This window comes from Opisthocomus hoazin, chromosome 9 (genome assembly GCF_030867145.1).
Source record: "Opisthocomus hoazin isolate bOpiHoa1 chromosome 9, bOpiHoa1.hap1, whole genome shotgun sequence".
Classification (NCBI taxonomy): Eukaryota; Metazoa; Chordata; class Aves; order Opisthocomiformes; family Opisthocomidae; genus Opisthocomus; species Opisthocomus hoazin.
The window spans coordinates 13,477,453-13,494,303 of NC_134422.1; the positions used below are offsets into that span (position 1 = coordinate 13,477,453).

The window sequence follows — 16,851 nt, forward strand, 5'->3', positions numbered from 1 at the left end:
CTAACAAGATAATTTTAGCATCCCTACCAGATGGAAAAATATTTTTCAGTCTTATTACTCTAGCAAGGTAATTTTCATCTGTTATTTATCCAGCTCTGCTCTGTTTTCAGATACATTATTTATCCAATCATCATGTAATTATTTTCATGTATCAAAAAGCAGAAAGTTATTGAGTTCAAATAACAGAAAATAACACTAGAGTAGAAGGCTTTTTAATCACAATCATGAAAGAGAAAATTGGAAAAAATAACACCAGAAAGTCATCCCTGTCTTACAAAAAAATTGATCACTGTCTCTCTCACAGTAAAAGTGGGAAAGTAAACATCTACCAAAAATGTCTTATTTCTAAACATTTCAGAAGTGAGGTCAGAGATTCATTTCAAAATTTTGAGGATTTTGCACACCTGACGTCTGTGCTAATGAATTTTTGTGCTCTTCCAAACTTGTAACTTGCAGTTGAACACAAGCCCTTTACAAAAAAAAATAAAAAATAAATTGATGACTGATGGTAAATGCTAGTGCTAAATATCCATTACTGTGATGCTACGGCACATGATAACCTAGTTATATACATAACGTGAATGCATATCTATATAAAAAAATAATACATAGACATATATACACATGCACACCCCCCTTAGCATAAAATAAAGATCACATTTATTCCTAAACTGGCCTCTGAGTTGCAAAAAGACAGAACAAGGGATAGTTCAAATATAACAATAGAAACTAGAGAAGAAAAACTCCTTTTGTACTATATTGTCATCTCTTTTCCACATTTTTGTCAAGTCACATTATAAGTAACTTATATTACATGGTGTTCATCACTTCCCTGAGAGAAGACTTCATATGAGTATTAAGAACTAACCTGGTTATACCTGCTGTATTCACTCCCTGCTGTCACTGTTGCAATATCCTAACAGGCAACAACAAAAAAGCCACGTAAGGCTGTAAATGCTGAAATTACAGTATCACTGAGCAAACTGGGTATGAAAAAAAGTGAGGTTATACAGGAAAAAGGTTTTAGTGATTGATGATAATACCATATAGTTAAGATGGGAAAGCGCTTCCATTTACAGTTGGCTTTATTTATCTTTTCCTCCCTGTATGGGCTGAAACTTTTAATGTATGGTCACAGTACCATTAGGTATTGGATTTCTTAAGCTATGTAAAAGCTGTGTTACATAAACAGTTTTTCTATGTAGAAACCCCCGTCATTTAGTGTTTCTACCACAGCACGTCTCATGCCTGGACCTAAGAGAATTTTAGATTTTAAAAAATCTCATTAGTTTCTGTACTCTGCTGGGAAAACAAAGGCAACAGTAGGGCGAAAACCAATTATTAAAAAAAATTAACAGATTTAAACCACAACACTAAAGTAAGTCTCCACAGTTCAGTTCTAAGACGTGTTAATTGAACTTGTTTTGAGAAGGCTAGGACTGGGGAAGTCGTATCAGTATTTTAACATTGATTAACAGAGTGGAAAAAGCTTTTTCACCTTTTCTTTGGCAGGCAACACAGAGGAAGAGCAAGGCTGTTGGCCCCAGTGCATTGCTCTGACTCGCTAAACATGGATTTTCTTTACCAGCCTCTGAGAAGCCCCTGGTCAACTGGGAAACCAGGTTCATCTGGGTCCTAGGAGTGAGCAGAGCTCATCTCAAGAGCCTTGTGAAGATGAGATTTTGGTGGAGTTACTTTTCCTGAAACTTCTACCATGCTTTTCCTACTAGCTGCCATGAGAATCGACTTCTTCATCACTATTCAAACTTCTATACAAACGCAATGAAAAAACTTGGTAATTCAGATTTGCAGCTGTTTAGTGAAGTGTGAGGAACAACGAAGTCGCTGAGAGCACCAGCCTGCTGCTGCACGAAGACAGCACCGTGGCGTGCCTCTTAGTCTGGAAAAGTTTAGTAGATTAATTGCTGATCCTAACAATTAGCACAAAAAGGAATTCCAGATAAAGAACTTAATGTTTTACAGAAATGGATGGCTGATTTTTCTTTCACATGCCTGACATTTTCACTCACTGAAAGAAGTGGATTGTTCAGCTCCTGCTAATTTGGAAGACAAATAAATTTATCTAGCGATTAGCTCATTGCAGGAACTACTGGAAGCAAATGAAAGAGACCCTTCCACTGGAGGACTTCAGAGCACTTTTCAAGTGCTATTGAATTTAGCCTCACTACACGGCAACAAAGCAACTAAATACCTCCTATTTGAGAGTGTCTACATTGGTGTATGATGCAAGTTGCTTGCCCAGGAAAAGCAATATGAAAAGACATGGACTTATCCACATTATACATTAGGAGATTTATTATACCTCGGAGGGAACCGATACCAGTTTTGCAAAGAACTACCTCTGATTTTTCACAATCGAGTTACTAAAAAAGGATACAGATTTTCCTTTACACTCACAAATGCAACAAAAGAACCCTATATTAAGTGGAACTTTTTCCAGGCATTTTTTAAGGCAAACACAGCATTAGGGAGGTCAAAAATTTCTGCTTTACAGTAATTCACTGCTACGGAGTATGGGGAGAATCTGATGCAAATGCTGTTCTGTTCATAATCTGAAGAGAGTGCAGTAAGGATCTATGTCTGGAAAAGGACTGGAAAGAAATATACCTCCGGGTAAAGCAATGAATTAATCTATTAAAAATAACATTCTGAAAGATGAATTTCATGGAAATGCACTTCCTTTCAATATTTTCATTAAATGGTATATTTATATTACAAAAGCTTTACACTTTCTGGATATTCATGGATTGAGGCTATTAGCATTTTTTAGCCTGATTGTGATGCACGTGACCATTGATATGTGGAATAACTTAAAGCTGTTTTTCCCCATCAGTAAGAAAAATTATTACAAGCGGAAAGCCTGAGTCACTGTGTGGTACATTACCTCCATCAATAAAGTGAAAAAGAAAAGAGAAAAACTTTTTAAAATGTACTTTTGACCATTTTCATCAGGAACTGGGCTCACATTTCATCTTCCGTACAAACCATGGCCCCAGCACAGTCAGTCACATCGTTATGGGAGCAGACTTGGAAAGGGCCATAGCATCTCCCAGGCACCCCAGCCTCATGCCTCTTCTCCCACTCTTAAAGAAAACAGGAAACACATTTGCAATGGTCTAAAAAACAGTGAGTTTTGGTTTTAAATTTAAAAGTATTGGAAGAATGGAGTTACTCCAAAACTGTTATTGCTGAAAGCCTACCAAGAGGGATACAAGGATTTGCAAGGAGACGAAGCAGCCATCTTAGGCCAAGACCCTGACGTCTCTGTCAGACGCCCTGGCAGAGGAAAGGGACGAGGTGGGCGTACGACGAGGCCCCTGGCAGCACGGTGACAAATTCCCTCACATCCTCAAGCCATGGTACTGTGCGGCCATCACAGCTGTCCCACGGCTGAGAAGAGGGTTTCTTCATTTAAAGCTTTATACAAGTTTGAAGGATGAGGGCCCATGAAATCAAAGCTTCTTTTAGGCCTTTTTTTTTTTTTTTACTAAAGTTTTTTGTTCGTTTGTTTTTATTTTAAAGCCAACCCACTCCACAAACCCATTATTAAAAGCAGACATCTTTAAAGCAACACTAACGGAGGACACACTCATCAAATATGAACAGAGCCAGAATAGACAGCATTGCTGTAAACAGAGTAGGCAATTACATTACAGGCTAATGAGGCAAAACATACTGAAACAAGTTATCAGAGCAGGACACCAGGACTGGCTGCTATCAGGGCTGCCATAGGAGAAAGCTGATGGAGATTACTTAGCACAAGAGAGGTCCCAAGCAGGATTTCTTAGTAAAAGAGTTCCTGTAGGAATGTACAGAAGATACAGCAAATTATGGAATGGAATAAACCAGACCTTTTGAAACACACCTGCACAATTATTCAGTGAAAGAGCAAGAGGATGTTTTGATTATAATGCAGTAACTTAGATATAAATTAAATTAATATGAATCCTTCTTTAAGGACAGAAATCAGCCAACAGAATATGAGTCACAAGACTAAGACAAAAAGCTCAAGATGATTAAAAAAACCTAAAAGCTTTCTACAGTTGAGGATCGCACCTGCCATTGTACAAGATGGAGCTACAAATCCCACAAAGAATATAAATTCTCTTCCCTTCCACCATAGGCTTATGCTAGCTGAGGCCTTGTAGAAATGCTGCCCGTTAAATACTGCTGCAATACCAAGCCTCTTCTGAGATTTCAGAGCTTCCTTCAATATATATCCGCTGGATTTATCACTCCCCAAATTTACACAGCGTCTGTAAACTGCTGATTCAGCAGTTACTGCCATCGCTGGGGGAGGCGGATGACACCCACAGTGCCCCGGCCGAAATCCAGCACCGGAGCAAGAGGAAAGAATATTTGTCACTAAAACTGTCCAGCCGCCTCCTGCTTCCACAAAGGCTGTTTCAGCTGCGGGAGCAGCCAACTCGGCGGCCACCGAAGCGGCAGTGCTGAGCAGTGGCTGCCAGTGACCGATACAAGGCACAGCTCAGGCAGTGGCCGGCCAGAGGGATACTTCGTCACCCACCAGATCCACCGCTACCACCGACAAAACAGCAAAGCCAGAAAAAGTCGTCACCACTTAGGAAGAGCTCACAGGACCTCTCGTCACAAACAGCTGCAGGGCAGAGGTTGAAAATAAAACGTGTGCACAAGATGAAGCTGGCAGAGGTAATAGAAATCAGCTAAACAGTAATAAAAATAAGCGCCAGGCAAGCACTCCACCTTCACATCAACCCCCCACGCTCACTGAGCTACAGCATACAAACAGGTACGTTTATTCATCTTTTTACTCCTAGAACCACGCTTTATATTAAACAGTTTTTTCATTTCTGTTCCCCGGTGAGTTAGGGAGTGCACAACATGCATCACTGCCTTTATTTCTTACAGGTAGATTCTTCTACCACCCTCTCCGAAAAGACTCTTTTCATTCCCTGCAACATTTTAATCGCTCTTCTTCACAGCTGCTCCAATTTGGGTGTTCTTTTGAGCACAGAAACGTGTTCAGTATCACCACGGAATATAAGAATCCTACTACATCTTGTCTTTACTGGAATTACCTCTTCTGAGGGGTCTCTTTGCATTCTTCATGCATGAGAATGGTGGCTCATGGTCATTTTGGGATCAGGAAAGACTAATAATGAGATAATCCCATGTCACTCTTTAGGCTTTAAGGTATGAAAAAGGGAAAGCGTGGAACTATTAAAGAATAAGTTTAGTAAGAATGAAATACGAACTAGGTTGCAATTAGCTAATAAAAACCAAATGTACCAAAAAGGTGGTAAGAGCAAATCTTCAGATATAATAAAGGAAAAAGTTAACATCAATATATCTCAGAATAGACAAAAAAATTCAAAATCCTCAGAAGTTGCATTATTAAAGAAAAAAACCCTCTACAGAATCTACCAATTACCGGTGTTTCCCCCTCCAGCAACTTTGTAAATAACCACGCCTGTTCCCATTGTTATTCTCTGTGTTATTGTTTTGCTGGCTTCCCAACAAATGTTTTAATGGTGCTCACTGTGAAGGAGCGCTCTCGCACTGCTGTGACTCACGGTCCTCAATAACGACTTCTCTGTTGGGAAATCTAATGTGAAGGCCAAACCCTACCAGCCCACAGCATACTAAGTTATAATAAATTGTTTAATTAATATATTCAATACAAATGAAAAATTATGTTACATCCTTTACTTCCATGTCTTTAATTGTCCTGTCCTACAAAACATTTTAAGAAGTCTTACATCACATGGTCAGTCTTAAAAGCCACAGATTTATGGCTATGGGCTGATTTCATCATTTATTCCCTTCTTTCTTACACGTTTCAGTTCATACAGCTTATTGCCTAGATTCATTATTTTACAATCATATGGAAGACCTAAGCTGTACGTAAATCTATTCCTAAACACAGCATACAAGATAAAAATGAAGTGCTACGTGGGGCGAAAAAGCCAATCCTGATTTTGTCTATAAAAAATGGCCTCCTAGTAATGTTGACGTTCAGGATAAAATAATCAAATTCTAAAAGAGTCCAATGAAAATATTCACTCAGAGCCAAGCAGTAGTCAGAAAAGAAAGGACTGGACAAAACACACGCAAAAAGCATTAGCAATGTTCCTGTAACCTTCAGGAAAGGGAAGAAGGTACAAGTTCATGAATGCTACAATTTGATAACTTTTTTTTCTTATGCTCTGTATAATTTACTTTAACTATGAACTGAAAAAAAAACACGTGCGGCAAGAGGTTTTCATAACATTTAAAAAGGAATAGTGTTTTGGGGGTTTTATTTTTAAAAGCCAAATTCACTGTCACATATCTGGCACATTTGACAAGCCTAGATGTGCGTAGCATGTAAGAAAAATTTTCTTTAACCTCCTTGTCTGTTGTGATACACACATTAACTTCACAGGTTAGCGGGCTGGGGACGAGAGCAGGTGAAAAAGAGCGTATGTCCACATGACAGGGACTTTACTAGTCCGTGTATAGGTTGGTTCCTCAATCTCACATGCAAGTTCATTCTTCCACATTTTTTCCATGCACTCCCACTTCAGCCTTCACTGAATCCATGCAGTTCTGGCATGGATTCCCAGCATGGTTTTAGGTCACACACTGGCAGAGAATGAAAATTCACCATAAGAAGCAGCTGCTTCAAGAGCCACACTCAAATATGCAACCTGAATTCTCCCTCATACAAGTCATGCATATACATGGGCACCAAATGAACTGAAAACAGAGGTTAAGGTTTGTTTTTTTAAAACATGACTTGGAGAATTAGAGATAGTCTTAGTCTGCTCTTTGCTAGAGTCAAAAGAATAATTACAGACTAGAAAGGAGCTTAAGAACGCACTTGGATATTACAGGTCTGCATGAGATAAGGAGCATAAAGCAGTCAGGATTAAAGGTCAGTCTTAACAGTGATTTCCTCACGGCTGTGATTGCTCTGATAGGCAATGGGCTTTAGTAGCCCTCGTTAATGTTAAATTATGAGAGCTTAGGGAGCAGAGACAGCTACAAAGTAGAAAAAAAACCCTAAACCTGACAAACCTCATGAACATTATATAATACATTACAAACCATGCAAAAGCATTTAAAGAAATTCCAGTTCCACTGGCTTCTGACATACTCCAATATTAGCTCATGTGTGATCTTGTCCATGTGACTGGCTCAGTAATGTTCAAACAAGTGCATAGTTCAGTGCTCAGCCAGTTGTTGCTAACGCATGAAGCAGTAATGGTTATCTCAAAATTATTATTTTATTTGGTATCATGCTTCAAGTAACTGATGAAAATTGGCCTTCGGTCTTAGCCCTCAAAACAATGCAGGTCAGCTGCTACTACATCACACAATCTGTACAATTATTTACAATGTAGCGAGAAATCTTCACTGAAAACCATCCTTTTGCTTCACAGTTAGCTATAATTAAATCTCTGTAGATTTTTAATCAAACTGTGTAAAAGATGTAACTACTTCCTCAGGTAGAGCTCCAATTCTTGAAAATTTATTTTTCTGGCGTAGGCGAAGTAAGCAAATTTATCAGTTTCAGCTGGAGATGATCCATATTTTCACAGCATGAATAAACGAAATTAGTAACCTCTTCCATCAGGATTCTGCTCATTTTCCTTTTTTTTGCCTATATAGTTTTCAATAAAATGTATCATCATATTTCATACATCTTGTCAGACTCTATACAGCCCACAGCCTTTCTTTCCCTAGTTAAAGAAGCTGTTCTTTGAATGTTTCTCCTTAGGTATTTATTTCATTGTTCTCCTAGGCCTCCTTGCTGCAGTTACACTGGAAAACCTTGTTTAAAGGCAATCAAAACATATGGAAACTCTCCTTCCCACTCCCCAAATGACATCTCACATCTAATCCTCACTTGCGAATTTCTTCTTAGGTTCTTACAGTATTCATCCTTGCTTTGGTAAAGCCTAGGGCAGCATAAGTCTTATGGCATAAATCATAAATTAAAAGCTACATAAGACACCCTGCTTCATTGCATTTAAACCACCTGGCCCATTTAAAAGATACACACATTTAATCCAATGTTGGTCAGAACTGACGAACCAGATGTTGAGCATCCCTTAGCATCTTGAGAAAAGGTAAGGCAAGGGCACAATGAGGACAGATCTTCCTTAATCACACTTTTTTACCCTAAATAAAAAGGGTCACTGTGAACGGTAACACAATATGGTTAGTTCAGTCTCCCCTGCTCACAGAGTCCTTGAACACCACACTGAAATGGGCAGTGCTGCTGGCAACTAACGTCTGGAGCAGCACCTTGGGTTTCCTTAGCCTCTCACTAAGCACCTAAGAACTCAAATGGAACCCCCTACTCACCACATTGCACTTCGTTTACTAAGCCAGTCATTACATACTAGCTACTTACTCCTGATGGGGCTAGCTTCACAATCAATGTGTTTTATCACATTCTCAGTCCTCTGAACATTTTCCTTTTTTTTAAGCCATGATATTCAGTCACTCACCTCCCACTTCACACCAAACTTGTTCCTTCTCAACTTAAAAGATTCTGAGTTGATTACCAGGGTAAGCAATACTATGGAAAAAAATGGAATTAGCTGAAATAATACAAGGACTGCCTCAAAGCTGACTACAATTCAAGTGGAAAAACCACATAAAAACCTTTTATAAATATTTTTTCTTAGTGCTTACGTATTATGCAAGCATAACTAGTGAAGATCTAGTGCTATTACTGTTTTTTTAAGAAGCAGAAAAATGTAGTAATGCCTGTACGTCTTCCCCCTTCAGCATGAAAGGCAAAACAAAGGTAAGTGAACAAGTGATCTACATTCCCTGGCTGTACAAAAAAGGAAGCGGCTCTTGTACTTATCGAGGATTCCCAGGTTCAGGATACATTGACAGGACAATTTAATTGTTTGGACTGTGTGATTTTTAGGAAGGAATCTGTATCGCAAACTCTTTGCATGTGTACAGAAGGCATTTGTTTCAGCCACAAAGTACAAGGCTACTTGGGAATGCAGACTGAAAAGATTACACGAAAAAGGCCATTTTGCATGAATTCATCTGTCTCACTGCACAGTCCCACACATCCAATATGAGAAACATGAACTAATTATTTAACATTTGCATAGAAATTACATAATTTTGGGTTTTGTGGCATGGTTCCTTGTGTGATCTTGGGCCAGTTTCTGAACCTCTCTAAATCTCAGCTTCCTTGTTTGCAAAACAGATTAATACTACTTATGCAGGATGGGGTTAGGCTTAATTACCTCAAGTTTGTAAAGGACTTTCTGATGTTCAGATACTATGTAGAAGAAGAACTAGAAAAACCAATTTAAGAAGCAAAGAAGCATGTAAGACCATGCCCATGCAACAAAACATTTGGCGTATCAAATTCATACTGAAAATTTATGCTAACATCTCTTTGAAGTAGAAGCAAAAATTACATTAACAGAAAGTATAAAATATGTATATTACAAATAACAAATTCACTTACTTCTTCCTAATTTCTAGGTCTGAAACTGGAACACATCTCAGGCCAGCTCCCAATACCATCAGGGATGATGTTAGTAACACAGTTACCCTCAAACCTAAGATGAAAAAACAAGTCAAGTCAGTAATGTTGAAAAAAAAAAAAAAAAGTTGCCTAAATCTATATTTACATGTGGTCTCACAGAAGTAATGCATATCTCTTTCAAATCATAAATGCTTTGGTGCTGATGTGAATTACAGATAAGATTATGAAATCCTGCGTTATTTTCTATACTTACACTCCAGAATTACAAAGGCTTACTCTTGGCATACTATTGCACATGACTGCACCCAATATCTTACAGACATTCTTGGAAGTCAAAAGTGATAATAAAAGTATCATCAAAATGTACAATATTTCCTTTAGAATTGGAAGCATCAGGGAATATGCTTCAATGTGTGATCTGAAATCTAGGTAGATCCAAAGAAAAATCTGGACTTGTACATTCTTTTCCAACCACTTAATGAGAGCAGACAGCACTGTTATTGTTTTCTTTCGTAATGCAGATATGTATTTCATCCTGAAGAAACAATCATTTATTCAGGGGGAAAAAATGCAAGTATTTTTTTTAGCAGTCCTTGCAATTAGGCCAGGTTTTCGCTGCGCTCAGCTCAAATTGTCAGAGGTTGTAAATATAGCGCATTAGAAAAAAGCTACAATTGACTGATTCCTTGAATATGTTTTTTCCTCATACTGCAATTCTCAACTGAGAAGCACTTAGATTAGAAACAACTTTATCTTAGTGCTGCAATTCCCTTTGCCAGCCATTTACTTGCTGCTGCTCAGGTGTTTCCATCAGCAGCAAACAGAAAGAGAATGGTGACAGCTGAGGGGCTTAAACTCCAGAATCATGTAAAACACCAAAACTATAAATATGCACAATTAAAAACTGCTGATACAGTCTATATCTGTGAAGTTGTAAAACCTCAAACAATTTCACAGTAACAAACAGTAAAGAAAGGGCTTCCATGTTCTTACAAGAACATAAGAACCAATTAAACAAACACAGAGCACCTCCAACGCTTCGGTGAAACACAGGCTGAAAAAGAACAAGTTCCTATGAGAACTCACCTAGCAAACAAACAAAAGATTTTGATTCTTTCTGAAACTGCCAATTTTCAGAGAAGTGTTCCCTCTATGTTAATGCCTCTAATAATCAGTACAATTCAACCAATACTCACACTGAACATTTTGTCTCCATGTCAATTTTATGGGGGTTTTAGAGCATGTACTTTACCAAAATGTAATTTTAAAGGAACAGGTGTAACTTTGCTCTTATTGCAACAGCTTTTCGTGAACCACACTCATAGGTATGCAATTCCTCGGCTGGACACTGCACAAATCAAACTGAAGACAGCTCCTTTCTCAACCAACTTAGCCCAAGACAACCCAAACAAAAAGAAGGTAAGGTTACAGGTTTTCTGCAATGGAAGCATGACTTCCTCCAGTATGGCTCAGTCAATAGCGAAAGGAATGCAGCCTGCCGTCCTGCGACTCCAAAGGACACCTCACATCCCTGCTGCCCTGGAGAAGTATCATCAGTCAAGAATATTTGTTTCCTTGAAGGATTTCCAATGCCTGCCCAGACTTACTTGCTTGACTCTGTGCTCAACAAGCACATGTTGCTGTTAAACTGGTTTTTCAAGTGTTCGTGTTCAGAGAGCCCTAACTAAATGCCCAGATAATAAGGCTGTTCAAACCCTGTTGTTTTTCGTGTTTGTTGGGCACCACGTGAGCCTTCATGCCATGCTTAACCCCATATTACCATACTGCATACATTGTGAGGGTAACCATTTGTATCAGGATCACATATGTGATGCTTTCGCCTTTTCTCCTGGCAAATGAGTCTCTGCTAGCATTACTTTTGTGCATAATGAGAATTTGTACGCAACAAGAATTAGAATTTTATTGATAGAAAATCAAAACATAGGTCTTTCAACTGAAAAATCTGAAGTTTTCCATTTGAAACTGCTGCTGCAATGTTTCAGGAAAGCTCTAATAATGTACATATCACCTTCTTGTTTTCCATGTAAACCAGGGTCTTTTTGAATCACATTGCACAAAACACGGCACATTCTGCTTTTCAGGAGACACAAGGACAGAGACAGCCTGGAAGGTCCTCCTCACGGGGCGCCGCAGGAGGCACAGGCCAGGTGCAAGCCCAGGGCACAGCACTATATCAGTATTATACAGAAATTTAAGTTTAAATCACCACAAGACATGAGGAGTGTTTCCAAATGAAAAACTTCTCTTTTTCTTTTAATTTTTGAAAATATCCCCAAAACAACAAAAAAAACCCCAAACACAAAGAGTTTTAACTTAAATCTGCAGAAAAGTTTCCTAAGAAAAACAATACACAACTTGGTGAGAACTCAATTAGATGCTGAAGTTTTTCCTTAGCCCTAAATTTAGGCTCTTCTCTAATGTCAACCTTACATGTCCAGTAATTTTAAAATAATCAAATCACGTATGTTTGATCTCTCCAAACATCATGTTCTCCTCTTGAATACCACACACTGTAATGTACCACTTTTAAGTGTTCTGATTGTACAGATTATTCTTTGGCCTTCTTTTTCTCCTCTACCTTAACATGCAAACACACTTCTAAAAACTCCTTTGGTTAAAGCTGCATGTTGAAAATGATGACACCAAAGTGAACAAGTAAAAGACTGTCAGACAAGCAGCATGTTAAACATTTTCTGAAATTGGTCTTTAATAGTTTTTTTAATAATTATTTTAATATTTTTGCTTTGAACATTGCAAGGGACCTTAATATGAACTGGACATCTTGTATGACTCTAAACGGTGCGCCCCAGAGCGTTTCAGCTAGCAGCATGCATCGTGGGGATAATAAACCAAGGTAACCAAACAAGCCTGAAAAAGAAGCCCATGAACCCTGCAAGAAATTATTTCTCCGTTTTGAAAGATCTAAGTAATTCATGTAACCAAGACTGTGAGTAGATGTAATTAACTTCATTAATTTTACCCTCTAAATGCAAGTGGTGATTGATGGGGGGGGGGGAGGCTACAGCTTCTTAAAATCTGTCACCCAGGTTCCAGTCCCCTTCTATGAAAGGTTTCTGACATGTGGCTGGAAAGGGAAGAAACTCTTTAAAGGGATTTTCTGCCAGTGGAGGAAGTTTTCTGTTCTTCGGAGCCTTGCTCATTAGCTGCCCACCCCCACCCTGCTCTTGTAGGAGGTTTCTGGGCCCCACGGGCGGCACTGACTGGTGAGCACAGTGCGGCCACGTCCAGCACGCCCAAACGTCATTGACAGAAACAGAGAAGTCCAAGCTAGCAGCAGAAATTAAGTCAGTAACAAAGAGACATATTAATCATCATTTATGAGTAAAAACAGTTGATGTTGTTCAACTGTTTAACCCTCCTGCGGCTAATAACACGGTCTGCTTTACAACTTCAGCAGCCCACGCTGCATTTGCTGGTTTTTACTTCTTTTTAAAACAACTACCCCCAAACTCCTGCCGCTATTAGAGATTTAACACAAACTGTCAGCCCACAATCCTTTTAACTCTCCTGCAAAACACAGACTTCTAATCCTGCCAAGACCACGTCGTACTAGTGAACCTTAACAATTACCTGTGCCGGCAGGACCTGCTGACCGGCCCTGGCCCTGGGACGTTTCCAGCTGGCCCACCAGCTTCCTTCCCTCTCTGCCGCAGCAACACACTCAGTGCCATGAACCCAGGGCCCCCCACCACCCACAGCCCAACAAGGAAAATGAGAAAAACCCAGCCACACTGCAATGGGGTCTCACCCAGGAGCGGGAGGAGGCGGCAGCTGCCGGTGGCACCCAGCCGCTCCACCACTCCCTCGAGGCACCATCAAGCGACAGCATCCGACACGTGGGTGTTGGGTCCCCCACAGCTCCTCCAGCATGCCTTACTTTAAGATGATTTTTAAAGTACATGAAAACATTTCCCTCATACACACATTCCATTACTGACCTGTAACTCAGTGATTTATTATGCTGAGTTTAATATGAAACTTACTAGAAGACGCTACAGTCTCATTCCAACTATTATTATCAGTTTGTCATTCGGAAAGAACATGATTTACAACTGTTTTATGCTTTTGTAAGCTTTTGAGAAGTATGACCATTCCCTCTCTCACCTGTCAGTCAACTGTTACAACATCATAAAACACATGACTGTGATTCTGTGACTGACAGGCTGTGAAAAACAAACCCTTACTCACACAAAACACACACTCAAGTCAAAATTGTCTTCACATTGAGAAGTGGAAGTTTCTACTTCTGCTGCCTAGTGCATCAGCCCCGGCTGAGGCCAGCGTACGCAGCACCCCGGGTCCCCAGCTACAGCCCCACGGAGAGCATCACACAAATGGCAGATACTCTTTGGGTTTTGTCGTGTCCCCGCCTCCCCACCCATATTAAGGGGAAAACTCCCGTCGGATGTGCAGAACAGTCACTTTCCACCTTTCTGCTAAGACTGATGGAAGTTTGGCCACAGGAAAGGCTGTCGGATTCAGGCCTCCACCTGGCGTGGCCAGCAGCGGATTTCCCTCGTACGTCTCACGCACCCCGCTCTCGGATGCATCAGTGTTTGAGGGGTTTCCTTCCTTCAGCTGCAGATACTAAAATCAGTCCTCACAAATACAGGCTACAACAAGGCTCTAATTAGAAACGCGTGACTTCAGCCTGCTGCACATTTTCACATTTTTTGAAAGCCAGGCTGGAAGCTCAAACCCTTCTGACACCGAACTGAGAGCATTTTAATTCACTTCACTACTCTGCTATTATTTTGACTAAAGCATATCTAGTTAAAAAAAAAAAATAATCCTATCTTGACACACACACATCAGGAAATGAAAAATTCCCCAATTTCAACAGCCATTCCAATGATTCACTGTTAGATTGTACTTTTGCCTCCAACTTAAAGCAAATATGGTTTTCAAACAAATTCTTGCTCTGCCTTTTTTGACAAAACAAAGCGCAGACCTTGCGTTTTTCCTTCTATGAAATTAACATACAATACACACTTACTTTTGGTTTCAGTAAGCAAAGCACTGAGTTCCAAGTCTTACACTATTTTTCTTTGGTCTTGGAATCATTTTTGTGTCTTGTCCAAATACCCTCCTTATTGTTCAAGCACCCTTTTTAATAGATTTCTTTGCTGGATACCAATTCTCCATTTCATAGCAAGGGTCTACTTCTCTCTCTCCTTAATGTGTGCCTTTATATTCAGGCATATTAAAACAAAAGCTTGATTAAACCACTCATTTTATCAGGGAAACCTGAAAGCTCTGCACAGAGTCCCTGCTTCACCATTATCTACTGCTCCAGAAATCTTTGTATTTTAAATGTAATTCTAGTAAAATTATACTAATAGAGGTAGCACTTACTCTCATAAGATGTTATCTTTGTCATGATTAAAATACACACACACAAAAAAAATTGCTACCTTTCCACTAAACACAGTGAATAAAACTTCCGTTGTGCCTGCACTTTGCCAAATTGACTACTGTCATTAAGGAGGATAAGCAGCAACCCTCTTTCAGAAGAAGCATCGTTGCATTAAGCAATAGAATTCTCAGAAGAAAAGAAGCTTTTCACTGATGTAAGAAGACTTCATAGCTGAGTTGAGGTCCTGAAATCTTTCTGCTAACACATGAAACAAACTTGAAAAATCAGTGTATCAGGCCTGCCTCGGATTCCACAAAAGCACTTGATTGCAGCAGAGCATAAATTGTGTTTGGAAACTCAATGGAAAATAAATACTTTCTCAAGAACAGCATCAACTACACTCAGAAGCAAGAAAAACTGCGAACCAAATAAAAAGACTGCATGCAAGAGAGAACAACTACCAGATCATACGCAGTTAATCAAAAATCACTCCTACTTTGACGGCCAAGCTGTCATGGGGTGCTTGTTAAGCACAACCTGGATCTCCCTTACTCTCTGGCTACACAATGCTGATGCTTCTGTTATTGTCCAGTCTTGGTAAACTGTGTTTTTAAAACAAACTGACAAAATTGTTTCCATTCGTCCCCCTGACTCTATGTGGCACTACCAAAATAGCATCCAGATTTCAGCTGAAAAGGTTTAGGACTTTAGCATTTTCTTTCCGATTGAAAACGAAGCAAACTCCTAGCGACCTCACTTAAGCATTCTGCAAGACAAGTGACAGCATCCTTCCGGTATTGAACAGTCAGAACCGAGCTCTATCATATAGGACCTATCAGAAATAAATTTGACCCAAAGCTACATTTCAACCCCCAGTCTTGTCTAGGATGCAAAAAGCAGACCTTTTGCTGTACGTATCCCATTACACAGCCCAGTTCCACTTTCCAGCGGAGGACTGTACAGCAAGGGCAGATTCTACTAGACACTGTGCTCCAATTTCCATCTGACATAAACAGTAGGCTGACTGGGATCCCCAGACGAAATATGTACTAGAAATCTCTTGAAACATAGATGATAATGATAATGATCTTCAGAGGGGCAATTTCTCTTTATAATTTCTAACAGCTGTTCTAACAGCATCTGTCAGCAATAGCTGCCCAGTCAACACCCAGGCTACCAGGAGAAGTTTGAAATTTCTTATAAATTATTTACAAAAAATTTAAATTTGAGGAAACAAACCTCATATGTATAAACACAGCAGCTTCAAGTGAAATAGCTCCTATGGCTTGATATAGACCTTCTAGTCAGGGTCAGAAATTCAGAAGAGCCAGTATCCCAGAAATGTCATTACCAGCAATCCGGGGGAACCTGCAGGAAAGTCCCTGCCAAACCGAACAAAGACTGGTGCCAGGGACCAGATCTGACCCAAAGATAAAGTTATTTCTGCTGCTAGAACTTGTTGGACAGACATAGCAAGGCTGCATGCCAAACTGACTATATGAGGGCCAACACTCGTCCCCATCTTTGTTCAGTTGTTGTGGTTCAGCCTGGCTGGATGCCAGGTGCCCACCAAAGCTGCTCTATCCCTCCTCAACTGGACAGGGGAGAAAAAATACAACAAAAGGCTCATGGGTCGAGATAAGGACCGGGGGATCACTCACCAACTACCATCACAGGCAAAACAGACTCAACTTGGGGAAATTAGTTTAATTTATCACCAATCAAATCAGAGTAGGATAATGAGAAATAAAACCAGAGCTGTCCCTGAAGAATAACCACGAGCAGGTCGAAAGCTTATGGGTAAGAATCGGAGAGAGAGGCAACAAAGGGAACCTAGTGGTTGGTGTCTACTACAGGCCGCCAGATCAAGAGGAGCTGACAGACAAAGCGTTCTTCCTCCAACTCCAGGAGGCTTCACACTCGCAGGCTCTTGTCCTAC

The 16,851-nt window shown here is 39.8% G+C and overlaps 1 protein-coding gene across 1 annotated transcript in view; it reads right to left on the reverse strand.

Moving 5' to 3' along the window:
• Positions 1-16,851, reverse strand: part of SLC49A4 (solute carrier family 49 member 4) — a 75,004-nt gene that overhangs the window by 41,989 nt on the left and 16,164 nt on the right. The window contains exon 2 of the mRNA XM_075429820.1: positions 9,494-9,587. Coding sequence (XP_075285935.1) covers positions 9,494-9,587 — 94 coding nt within the window. The remainder of the gene's footprint in view (positions 1-9,493; positions 9,588-16,851) is intronic.